The sequence below is a fragment of the Sitophilus oryzae genome, unplaced genomic scaffold (genome assembly GCF_002938485.1).
Source record: "Sitophilus oryzae breed Bouriz unplaced genomic scaffold, Soryzae_2.0 scaffold_1274_pilon_pilon, whole genome shotgun sequence".
NCBI classification, from domain to species: Eukaryota; Metazoa; Arthropoda; class Insecta; order Coleoptera; family Curculionidae; genus Sitophilus; species Sitophilus oryzae.
The window spans coordinates 4,111,152-4,125,194 of NW_022145920.1; the positions used below are offsets into that span (position 1 = coordinate 4,111,152).

At 30.6% G+C, this 14,043-nt stretch overlaps 1 protein-coding gene across 1 annotated transcript; it reads right to left on the reverse strand.

Moving 5' to 3' along the window:
- Window positions 1–10,535: 10,535 nt before the first annotated feature.
- On the reverse strand, window positions 10,536–13,821 carry LOC115874393 (lipoyltransferase 1, mitochondrial-like). The gene is made up of 3 exons (XM_030889544.1): window positions 13,504–13,821; window positions 12,882–13,300; window positions 10,536–11,236 (listed from the first exon to the last, which is right to left on the reverse strand). The coding sequence occupies exons 2-3, from the start codon at window positions 13,277–13,279 to the stop codon at window positions 10,567–10,569; spliced, it is 1,068 nt and encodes a 355-aa protein (XP_030745404.1). The 5' UTR covers window positions 13,280–13,300; window positions 13,504–13,821; the 3' UTR covers window positions 10,536–10,566.
- Window positions 13,822–14,043: the final 222 nt, after the last annotated feature.

Here is a 14,043-nt window from a genome sequence, read left to right on the forward strand (position 1 = left end):
TTCTGAAATACATCCTAATACATACTTTGTTTGCACTTAAATAAAATTGCTAAGTGTTTTATTATTATAATATACCTAGCGGGAGCTATACCGGGTGCGTCTCAAAAGTCGCGCACCCCTATAAATTTTTTATTTTTTCAGATAAAGCAACGAGATTTGGTATGTTAGTACACGACATAAATTAGGTTTGATTTAACCCCGTTACACGACATAAATTAGGATTGATTAATATATTTAATTGTTTTTGGTCACTTCCGGTTTCACCGGAAATGACTACAACTTTTGATTTTTAGATGACACCCTCGGTATTTTTTTACTTTATTCAATAGAAAATGACACTCTGAATAGAATGACATATCATATATCAACTTTTGACATTTTCGCATTTCGTTTATTTGAAATTGTAACATGCGTTTCATAACGGCAATTTGACTTGAAATACCAAGTGTTTGATATCAAATTATTCGTAAAAAATGCCTTTTCCAAATATGCTTATGAGCCACCCTTGTTCCATTTGAAAAAATTGAGATATGATTAAAAATACGATTTGGGCATCTATGGACCGGCCAGGACAAGACACTAAAAACATTGGACGATCAAATCTATCTTCCCTTGATTAAAAATCCTTCCTCGATTAAAAATCAGTGTTCCAATTCAGTTTTTAACACAGTCATGGTACTCTAGATTGAAATATAAAATACAATTTGTTTTTGAGCGAATATGTCAAAACTTGACATATGATATGTCATTCGATTCAGAGTGTCATTTTCTATCGAATAAAGTAAAAACATACGAGGGTGCCATTTAAAAATCAGAAGTTGTAGTCATTTCCGGTGAAACAGGAAGTGACCGAAAACAATTGAGTACGTCAATCAATCCTAAATTATGTCATATACTAACATACCAAATCTCGTTTTTTTTATCTGAAAAAATAAAAAAGTTATAGTGGTGAGCCACTTTTGAAACACACCTGGTAGATGCCCGACGCACTATTGCCGGACCCTGTATTGCAAGCATTCAAGAAAATGCGGTCAATTTAGATCCTGAATAAAAGGTGGGTAAAAAAATATTGTATAAAATAATATATAACTGATAAAATGTCTGCTAGGTTTGTAATAAAGCAGTCCAGAGAATTTTAAAACATTTTCATGGTTAAAAAAAGATATAAATTTACAACTAACGATTGTACATCACGATTCGGAAAACTAAAGAAAAGCGTTCGTTATTTATCAAATAATTTCTAACACGGGTTTTCGTTATTTACGAGAGAAGAAACTCCGTCGGTCGAATTAAAGACGAATAAGTCAGTCAACCGTCCTGAGCTTGTTAGTTTCCTGGGATTTCCCGGTTCCGAACAATTCTTAAGGTGTAGGTAGGCCTGTTGCTCTAATCTCGCTTCGTTTGATATATTGCTAAAGGTTTACTTCGAAGATTGATGGGCGAACGAAATTTAATGGCATAACTTTCCTACGAAAATTTCAAACAGCAAGATTAATCTTACAGAGAATAAAAGTATTTTACAAATATATTTACAGATTATGTTGGAAGTAGATTTAACAAATTTATTGTTTCCATATTCTTCATCTCCATCTCAGGTTTTTATTCTATATATCCAAAATATTTAAAATTTCGTATAAAAAACAATAAAAAATAACCGGTTTTAGTGTGTGTGATTACACAGAAAAAAAAAATGTGTGTGCGCGCTATGTGCGCCTATTTGAAGTGGAACTTCTGACTAACAGCTATTAAATTCCAGGATTTGAAGAATATATATTTTTTATGAATGTTTTTTATAAACTTTAAAAACATTAGAGTTAATATAAAACCGTATACTATTCTAGCTTTATAATTTTATGTTTTTTTAATTAAAAAAAAAACGATAATTCTATCAACAGGCCGGAAGCCTTGGCATCTGTGGCCATTAAACCAAAATACTACTACATCTATATCTCTGACTACTACTAACTGCTACTTACTAACGTCTGTTTTTGTTTAACTGTTTTGTTCATTATTCATGTTGGAGATTTATTTTTAAATTAATGTTAATCGTTAGGCAACGAGTAAACTCATAGAATATGTATTTTTCTTTTGCATAATCAAAATTATCACTCTAAATTTTACACAACCAAATTGTCACTCCAAATCGCTGTATTTTTTAGACATATGTCACTTGTCTTGTCATTATTCAATTCATTATTCAAATTCTCAAAATGTTAACAAAAGTTTCATCTTAAAATAAAATTTTAATTAATCACAATTGTTTATCTCCATCATTTACGGGAGTAATAATACAGAAATTACAGCTCAATTACAAACAATTCATTATTTATAGTGATTTACAGTAATTTTAGTAAATTATACGAATATTCTCGTTGATTATTGGTTTGAAGTAAATATGACAGTATCCTCCAATGAAAATGCGAGTTACTAACTCTAAATTCTAATTCTGAGCTGGCAAATGAGTGTCACGGCCTCGAATTTTTACTCCCAACCCCCGTAAAGAAGTTTCACTTTAAAAACTTGAATTCAGTAAACTGCTTTGTAGTAAAAATTAAGCAAAGTTGAATTTCGAAATGTCTTGAATAGAGAACATCTAAAATTGTATAAGGGTCCAAGTGCAAAGATTTTTAAGAAAGAATAGTCTTCTTATATTCTCACATTTCTCTTACACTTTGACCTGCAGTATATTATATAACAATTTGAATCTCTCTTCATGTCTCATAATATGAGATACCTATTTGACTTTACCGTTGCTTATAATAAATTGAACTAACTTCAATTGTTTTTCCCTGTAATTTGCAGAAATGAATTACATCTATTCTCTAAGATATAATTTTAACCATATATATTTCTAAATTAGATTTGTTAAAAATCATATCCAATAGCAAGTGTCAATCAATCACTGAATAATAAAGAACCTCGATTGATAGCAACAAGTTTTTAACTTATTCATTTGATTAATTACGTTTGGAACTATTATTGAGGCACAGTTCAGAAACTCGGGTGGGAATAGCCATTAGTTAAACATTGACTACTTTGTATATCGATCACTTAAAATAATCAACCTTTAATTTATCAATATATAGACACTAGACACGAAAAACGATAAAAAACAGAAAAATTATAGTAGTAATATATAAAAAAATGTTAAATGTGTGTAGAAACATATTATTTGTAAGGCTTTTCCATAATTAAATACCATACAATCGAAAAGAAAAAAGGCGTATAGGGGCTGAAACACGGCTGAGAAATGACAATCGATAATAATTTTGGCGAGGTCGAGCCTTAGGCGTCATTACTTGGGCTCGTACTTACGTTAGGAAGGCTGTAATTTATTTTTATATTGATTTAAAATGATTTTTAAATGGTGTAGTTTAAAATTCGGTCAAAAATAATCTTTTGAAAATGTCTAGAGATTGAGCCTCACCAAACTTATCATCGATTGCTATTTCCCAGCTATCCTTAACGCCATTTTTTTACACAATTTTGATATCAAAAGAAAAAAAGTGAGCGACGTACATGTTTTTCTATGAAAACTATTCCAGTGATAACCCATTTGCACGTTCCAGATAAATTTATCGACACTTTTTTAGCATTAAAATATGTAGCACTTATAGTAACTTTTACCCTCCAAATTTTATTCTAATCCCTAAAAGTACTTAAAAGAAAATAACCAAAGGTTATTAAAAATTTAACACCCTGTAGCTACGAAACAAAGCAGAATTGAACCTATGTTGATATGAAAAATAAATCTTATTTTTACGTAAGGAATCTCCTCACGAGAGATAGCAAATGTTTTTGAAACACTCTGTATAATTTATAGCCCTAGAGGTTAACAAAGAAAATTTAATATTCTTTTTCTTTCAATAAGACAAGCTTTTATATAATAAATGTTTACAAAATAACTACAAAAGTTTAATGGTATAAATCAAATTATATAAAAATGTCAAAAATACCTTAATAAACTTTGTTGTTTATTAGAAATAAGAATAGTTATCTAAAGTTTTACATATAGTAAAAAGTGCTATTGCATTTATATTCCCAATGACTCTTATCATTATGTTGAACAGAAGATGGCATAAACGACGAAACTTGAGTAGTTTTAAAAATAATTATCTAGTTTTAATAGGTAATTTTAAATATCCACTATTGGGGAAAAATAACGAGTATTTGTTGGATATCATGTAGAGATTACAATCAAAATTATTTTGAACAAACTGGAAGATCAAATTATTTATCTTAAGAAGAAGAATACAATATTAATAGTTAATAGGAATTTTAACAAAGTATCTAGCAATTTGTTTTACAAATAGAAAGGCTGCTGAAAGAACGTTTTGCTACAAAAGCTCTTTGTATTTGATTTATTATTTAATCATATAAATCAAATACTCCACAAAAATAATCAAAAATAATTATATTTACATTTCTTCTTTCTGCATGAAAAATGGAACTCTTCTTGCGTTTGCCTTCCTCCACCACCCCCCACCCGTCCGGCTCACCACCTAGACGTCAGGACTTTTAGTATGTTTACTTTCTAAGCACCCTGAACGAGTTTCTGGAGAAATCGCTTAGGTCCCTGCTCACGCACTCTACACCCCCTTTATTCACTGGCCTATAACGTGGAACTTCCATTCGAAAGAATTGCTGTTGACATTGCAGGCCCATTCCCTGAAACGTACAAGGGTAACAAGTACGTTTTGGTGGCGATGGATTATTTCAGTAAATGGCCGGAAGTTTTTGCCATTCCAAACCAAGAAGCATCGACTGTAGCTGAAGTATTAGTCAATAATATCTTCAGTAGATTTGGAATTCCCTTAGAGCTTCACACTGACCAAGGAAGGAACTTCGAGTCAAGACTGTTCCAGAAGATGTGTGATCTACTTGGTATTCACAAGACTAGGACAACGGATTTACATCCGCAGTCTGATGGGATGGTTGAAAGATTCAATAAGACCATTGAAGAACACCTCTCGAAAATGGTGGACGAACATCAAAGAGATTGGGATCAGCACATACCGCTATTTCTAATGGCATATAGAAGTGCAGTTCACAACACCACTGGACTTTCACCATCGAAGATTTTGTTTGGTCGAGAATTACGGTTGCCTTGTGACTTGGTGTTCGGATCACCAGACGACGCGCGACGGCACCACGAAGGTAGAGGACTACGCGGATGAACTGTAGGAAAGGTTATTGGAAATTCATAAGGCCGTTAGAAGGAAGATTGCGCTAGCCAGTGACCGGATGAAAGCTCGTTATGACCTCAGAGTAAATTCTACGGGATTTCAACAGGACGATATGGTATGGTTATATAACCAGCAGCGCAAGAAAGGAAGATCTCCATAGTTAACTCCAGCATGGGAAGGTCCTTATACAGTCATCAAGAGGATAAATGATGTTGTGTACCGGATTCAACGCAGCCCTAGAAGTAAGATGAAAGTAGTTCATCCTGGATCGATTGAAGAGATACAGAAAACCTGGAATTGGACCTGGATCAAATTTGAGAAGGGGACAATGTCAAGGTGTATGTGGCGCCATCTGGCGGAGAAGCAAGAAACTAAAAAAAATAAACCGCAACGTGTCAAGAAACCTGGCGAATTCACCAGAAAGTAAAAGAAATACTACAGAATTCTAGAATAGAATTTTCCCAAAGATCCACAGCTATATAAAAGGTTGGGATAGTTTGAAGTTTGAATATACCGCGTTTTAAATTATTGCGAATCGGACAATTTGGCGAAGGAATTTTATTATTATTAAGTAGTTAATTGTGTGTTATATTAGTATAAATTGTGTGTAAATTAAGAAAAAAATACTTTAGTTAAGTATTTTATCGTGAGTTTAAATTAATGGACCCACGGAGCTACTTTACTTTTTATAGTCAAAATTCGAATTGATCATAGATCATTTCATCATAGAGTAAAATCATACCGATGTTTTATTATTTTTCTCATACCTAAATATATTTTTGTAATATAATGAAGTCATAGCAAAAGTTAAGCATGCAAGAGGAAAAGATAGTAAGGAACCTACTGACTATGAATTTATTAAACGTTTTGATATGCTTGAAGTGTCGGGTTTGAAAACCCGAATAACTCCTGTTGAAGAAAATTCGGGCATACTTTATTTTGTCCATGATGAGGAACTCTATTAAAAAATCCTTGTACCAATAAGTAATCTTATGTTTATGAATGTATATCGAACGGCTCTAGTATGGCAAGCTGTACCTTGCTACTCCCAAGGCGTTAAAAAACGCTATATACGGGAGCTATTATTATATTATGTTTATGAATGTTTTTTTTTGTTTTGTACGCTTTAAAATGTTTACTATGTTTTTACTTTTAATATTTAGAAGGTTATGTCGTCATTTTCTATAATTTTTAATAAATATACTAAAGAAGTAAACTGTCATTTTAAGATATGTGGGTCAGCTTAAATATTGAGGTGATCCAATATTCTTAAAAGTTTTATTTGTTCTAACTTCCACCAACATTCTTCCACTCCCACCACACTTGCCTTGTACAATAGAATAACTTTTACTGGCAACCTTTTTTTTCCACAATAAGGGGCCGTCCTCTGCCGGAAACACTGCGACCTGTAGTAAATACTGGCAACCTTTAGTAAATGTTACTTTCACTAGTGAATGTTAGAAATTACAAGGAAAAGTCGACAAATATCTTTAAAATACCACATTCACTGGTTCAATCCGTAATTGCTAGCGTTTCCTAGTGAATGTTAACAATCACTGAATTTCCGACTTTCACTATAACATATAAATTAAAAAATTGGTCAAGTGCGAGTCGGACTCGCGCACGAAGGGTTCCGTACCATTCATTATCTATACAACATTAGATATTCTTATAAACCTTTTTTCCGATTTAGCTGAAATATTGAATGCGTGTAATTTGAAAAAAATGAAGAAACACATTACTAAAAATTGTATTAATCAACAATAAATATGTAAAAATTAAAAAAAAACGATTAAAAAAAGTCGCATTGACTAGGATTCGAACCTGCCTTACTATGCCTCCAACGTCATAGCAGCGTAAAGTCCTAACGCTTTAACCACGCGGCCACCAGGGACTTGAAAGATTCTATGTAAAATTCTTACTTAAAAGATAATGTTTAGTGAAAGTACTTTTATATTTATAAACATTTATTTAATTCTGTTTTTAGTATTTGTTCTTAAAGCGGCTACATAGATACATTATCTGTAAAAATTTCAACTGTCTAGCTATAATGGTTCATAAGATAGACCTTTGTGACAGACGGACGGACAGCGAAGTCTTAGTAATAGGGTTCCAGTTTTTACCCTTTGGGTACGGAACCCTAAAAATGACTCCCATTCTTTAGTGGTAAAATAGTTCCTTGTTGAAAAAAATAACAAGATAATATTATATATTTTTATATTCTCTTTTCAGACATATTTATGTTGCTAAGGCAATGCAGGAAACTAATGAATCACTAATGCAAGTTTCCTACCAGTTGCTACGTCGCTACCACATTGGAGTAAAGATATTAAAGGGGTATGCAATGTAACTTTAACAAGCATTTTTATATCTAGCGCAACAAAGAAAACTTGTTGCTGGAGGAATTTCAGACTGGCAGGTTTTTTTTTAATCCGGTTGGTCGAAACATTTATTATTTATTCATTTCTAAAAACCTGTACCTACTAAAAAAACACAAACAAAATGTAATTATTTTACCATTAAAATGGTGGAAAATAGCCTAAAAGGAAAAAAGCAGTGTTAAAAATAATATCATCATTTTTAAACTGATTAATAATTTTTAAATAAAATATAATAACGACGTAACTAGAGGCTTGGAGATACTGGGATATAGAGTAGATCTTATGATGATAGCGAATAGCGGCGAACTTCGATTCCAACGAACAGATGATCAGATTGTAATGCGTATAATGAGCATTATATCTGTTACAGTGTTGCAATGATCCAATTTATATTATAGCTATAGCATGTTCGGCGATAATATTGTGCGAAATAACAACCACATGGGCTGATAATTACCGAAAAAACAGATTTCAGGTAAAATTCAGAGGTAAAGTTAGTTTAAATTTAATAGATGTGTTCGTACATCGAATGTCCAGTAAACTACATACAGGGTTGTTCACCACATACGACACGGAGTATTGTAGCTAAACGATGAAATTTTTACAAATTGTAAGTTTTGGGTTCGTTGAAGGACTATTAGAGCTACAATTAAAAAATATTTTTACAAGATACAGAGTGTCCCAAATAAATAAAAAATATCAAAGTTGTATTTTTTAAATGGAACACCCTGTATATTATTAAATTTTTAGTTTCTACGATTAAAATAAAGGTAAATTTGATTAAGGTTTTACACTTAAACCTTAGCGTTTTTGAAATATTTTCAATTTTGTGAAATTGCAGTAAAAATTTTAAGGCTTCATTTCTCCAAGGGTATCAATGTTTTTAATACTAAATATTTACTGAAGTTTATTTATTGATCAGTTATTGTGTTGCAATAATAAAAATAATACTACCTTATACAGAGTGTCTAAAAATTTATTTTATATAATTATTAGCTTTGAACGGCAATAACTTCTTTAATTTAAATAGAACACCCTGTATATTTTATGAGAATCAGATGCACAATTTAATTGTCTATCAAATTGTATTATGCTATTTTTTACCTATCTCTTTAAGTTTCCGTAGAAAATGCATTTTCTTGTAATTTAAAACTTATTTATCAATATACCCATGGAATACTGACATTTTAGATTATTTTTAAAGAGTACAGATACTAATATTGTCGATATAATTCGTTTATTTCATTAAAAAATCAAAAAAAACTGTTTAAATATTTGTTAAAGAGGGCCAATTAATATGATTCCAGTATTCAAACTACATTAACTGCCTGTTTACGTTGATTAATATTAATTGCCTCAAATACTAAAAAACTGAGTTTTGTATGTGTATTAGACAGTGTGGTGAAAAGTAACACCTTAAAAATGATATTTTATTATTTAATAAATGCTTATTTATAACAACAGAGACGTTCACTTTCATAACTTATTATTTTATTGATTTATGATTCAAATCCACATTTATTTAGAATAATTTAGTAACGAGCACAATTAAGTATGTAATTAATTAGAATTTGGGCGGAAATAATGGTGTTATATTTAATTAATGGTATACTCTTTTATAAATATTTAAATAGTTTTCTTTTTGCCTACAAATGGGCTAGTAATATTACCGTTTTGCTAAAAACAATAATATTACTAGCCCGTACATTTTGTACATTTGTTGCTTTAAAAACAATCTAAAATGTCAATATTCCATGGGTATATTGATAAATGAGGTCTAAATTATAAGAAAATGCATTTTCTACGAAAACTTGAAGGAATAGGTAAAAAATGGTATAATACAATTTGATAGACAATTAAATTGTGCATCTGATTCTCCTAAAAGATACAGGGCGTTCCATTTAAATTAAAGGAGTTATTGGCGTTTAGAGCTAGAAATTATTTAAAATAATTTTTTAGACACCCTGTATGAGGTAGTATTATTTTTATTATTGCAACACAATAACTGATCAATAAATAAACTTCAGTAAATATTTAGTATTAAAAACTTTGATACCCTTGGAGAAATGAAGCCTTAAAATGTTTACTGCAATTTCACAAAATTGAAAAAAATTCAAAAACAGTAAGGTTTAAGTGTAATAAACCTTAATCAAATTTACCTTTATTTTAATCGTAGAAACAAAAAATGTAATAATATACAGGATGTTCCGTTTAAAAAAATACAATTTTGATATTTTTTATTTATTTGGGACACTCTGTATCTTGTAAAAATATTTTTAAATTATAGCTCTAATAGTTCTTCAACGAACCCAAAACTTATAATTTGTGAAAATCTAATCGTTTAGCTACAATACTTCGTGTCGTATGTGGTGAACAACCCTGTATAGGTATGTTGAGAGAGTTTTAGAAGGAAATCCTGTCAATATTTCTTCAAACCTTCTTCTGTCAATATTTCTTCAAACCGAAAAAATAGGTAGGTACCTATTTACACTTATTCACTTTTTCACATTTGTATTATTATATTATATTGAACAATCATGTTCAGTAAAATTTAATAAAAGTTCACTGAAACTTTGATTTTCACTGAAAACGTGTTCTCACGTTTGTTATTTGTTCAGTAAGACTGAATCAGTCAGGCTGCTTTAGCGAGACTGGTAGATGATAAATCGGCTTTACTACAAAATATTTACCGGATTCTTTAATTTACAATGTTGAAAATAATACATTTTCAAATTTTACTTCTTATGAGTAACGAAATTACAAACAATTGGTTAAACACTATTTTGTGATTTCGATACTCATCATACCGGGTGCGTATCAAAAGTGGCTCACCCCTATAACATATTGTGCCATGGCTATTATAAAGTTTGCAACTTTTACAAACTTTTGCCTTTTGTCTGAACTAATACTTCTTTAAAACGACGCCAAAAAGTTGTTCAACAAAAACTCCAATTTATTTTAATAAATAAACAATAGATATTAATAAAATTATATTGTATTTAGCTATCACAAACAATACTTTTACATTCTTGACTATTTCTTAATCCACACAGTAGCATATCAAATTCACTAAGAACTTCTTCAGAGAACAATTTTCCTATTAAAGAATCAAACATTTCACTAAAGTCTTTCGATACACTTAAGTCTTTATTTTTATGTCTTAAATCAACACTAGAGACTCTTCCATGTTCAACTGTTAATAAAATGACTAAATCCTGGTTTTGTGCAAAATTTATACTTTTCGTTATTTGAAATTTGGGCGTTTTTTCATATCGCCATGCTATACTTAAGTATTCATTTTTAATATTAGTTACTCCAGGGAAAATATCATCATCTATAGATTCTATTATTTTAATATCGTTAGTGTTTCCGTATTCTAAAATTACGGCTGTCATCACTTCCTGGACAGTTATATCTGATTTTTCTTCAGTAAGATTCATTATTGGTGACTTTACTGATTTGGAAGCATTAGTTTTTGTACATTCACCAAGATTATTTTTTAAGGCTAGACTAAGATTATCTTTATCAGCACTAACTAAAAGAGTACAGTGATGGTAAGCAGTTGTTCTTCCTAATTTCGAAGCTGTGCCAGATATTTTAAAGTCGCTAATACATAAATCTTCTCTTGAATTTACTTCCGAATTGACTTCAAATGATTTTTTTAACGCCCTAAAAGATCATACTTTATATGTACAGGGTGGTTCGAACTGTATTCCGGTAACTTTAACAGCATATTCTGCAGATAAAAATAAGTAAAAAAGTTTGTATAAATGCACGCCCTAAAATGCTTAGTTTCGGAGCTACAGGGTGTAGAAGTTTCATTTTTATTTCAATTTTTTCAAAATAATTTCTGAAGTAATCTCAGTAGGTATTTGGCGTCTGGGAGTGTTTTGACATGATAAATTTGATTTTGATGTTTATGACTCCTATTTATAGGGGAAGTTACCTACATGTGTTTTAACTCTTTTGAAGAGTAATAACTTTTTGGCCGTACTTCAGTAAAACTACTGAGTGAAAAAATATACATTTCCGCGACTTTTTACGTAAAAAATGTCTCTTGGTAAAAATCGCTACGAGCAACCGTTCTCAAGATATTTAGAATGGAAATAGTCAATACATTATTGACAAAAAATAAACACGTTGAGTAGATATAGTTATTTTCTGAAATAAATTTGGGAAATTTTTATTTTTTCAAATTAATCATAAATTTTTCTGCTAAAAAATAATGATAAAACAGTTTCTGTTGAACTTTTGACCCAAACATTTCAAATTTATGATTTCAATCTTATAACTATTTAGTCAACATGTTTAATTTATGTCAATGATGATAAGTATTGATAATTTTGATTCCAAATATCTCGATTATCTCGATCCATTACTCGTAGCGACTTTTACCAAAGACCTTTTTACGTAAAAAACGTCGTAAATATGTAATTTATGTGCCGAGAAGTTATTACTCTTCAGACCAGTTAAAAAATATGTAGGTTTGGTTAGGCGCCCTCTACAAGTAGGAGTCACAGATATCAAAATATCAAATTTCCCATGTCAAAAAACTCCCAGACACCAATTTTCATCCAAATATTTCATTACTTTATAAATTATTTGGAAAAAATCCAAATAAAAATCTACACCCTGTATTTCCGAAAGCATTTTAGGACATACATTTATACATTACTTATTTTTATCTGCAGAATATGCGGCAGAAGTTTTCGGAATACAGTTCGGAGCACCCCGTATACCGGGTGCGTCTCAAAAGTGGCTCACCCCTATAAATTTTTTATTTTTTCAGATAAAAAAACGAGATTTAGTATGTTAGTATATGACATAAATTAGGATTTTCTCAATTTTTTCAAATGGGATCAATTTTTTCAAATGGAACGAGGATGGCTCATTAGCATATTTGGAAAAAGCATTTTTTTACGAATAATTTGATACCACATACTTGGTATTTCGAGTCAAATTTTCGTTATGAACCGCAGGTTACAATGTCAAATAAACCACATGCGAAAATGTCAAAAGTTGACATATGCTATGTCATTCTTTTCAGAGTGTAATTTTCTATCGAATAAAGTAAAAAAATACCGAGAGTGCCATTTAAAAATCAAAAATTGTAGTCATTTCCGGTTAAACCGGAAGTAACCGAAAACAATTGAATATGTATATCAATCTGGAATCAAGTATGGTAATCAATCCAGATTTATGTCATATACCAACATACTAAATCTCGTTTTATCTGAAAAAATAAAACAGTTATAAGGTGAGCCACTTTTCAGACGCACCCGGTATTACACCCAAAAACAATTATTCTAGTTACCTTGATATAAGTTCTAAATTCCGTTTTCTATTGTAATTCTTCCTAGTAGTAAAAAACGTTAAATTCAAGTTTCCTAAATCATGAAATACTGTCCCTCCGCCACTGTTTCTTCTGGCTAATTTTACGCCGCCTGCGATATAGGGCAACTGTGCAAAATTGCATTCTATCCAAGGATTCTGATGTCGACCAATTACAACGCAAGGTTCGTTTTGCCATAACATTAAAAGTTCATGGTTGGTAACGTTAAAATTTTTATATAACCAATCTTCTAAAGCCAGATTTGTAAAAATATCCGTTGACTTCGAAATGTATATTGAGCGGGCAACAGTGGTACTTGAAGTAGAATAAAAACAACCTGGTATACTACGTCGACGAATAATTTTTAGTAGTAAACGCATTGTGACTAGTTTTACTGTTATCTACAAAGAAACAAAAAATTATTTTAAGATTTTATTTACATTAAATTATTAAATTAAGTGTAGTGTACTATTTGTTTAAAGTGTGGTAAAGTAGTATATATGAAAGAAGGTATACTATGTAAACTCAACCATTTCATAAATTTAGATTTTGGAATTAATCTATTTCTGTCTAATAATCTACGAAGATATCAAATTTAACTCACCAACACTGATATATTCTGAAATACAGTACATTGATTTATAATATCTACACATTAAATTAATGGTTATTAAAAAGGAGTAATTTAAAAACTACAATATTTGGAGGTTAGAATACTTTAAGTAGAAAATATCACAGCACAATAACACGAATATTCAGTATTATACAGCTACTTTTTTATTTTTCAATTTAAGTCACTACAAAACGAAAATTTAGGCCGAAAAAATCCAGTTGTAAAACAAGACAAACACATTTATCATCAGAAACCGAAATCAATTTAGCCGTATAAGTGGTTGCCTAACTTAAGGAAACAAAATCAATGGCACACGAAGATAATCTGAACGTTGACTACGTTTACATCACATAAAGGTAATACGATTCAGAAAATATTAATTTTGTAAAATATTATCAGTATGTTAATTTCGAAAAGTTATATTATGCTGAACTGATGGTTAATTACATGATTAAAAAAAACCGACAAGTGAGAGTTGGACTCGCCCACCGGGGGTTTCGTACTTTGTAGGTACATATTACGAGTCTAGGA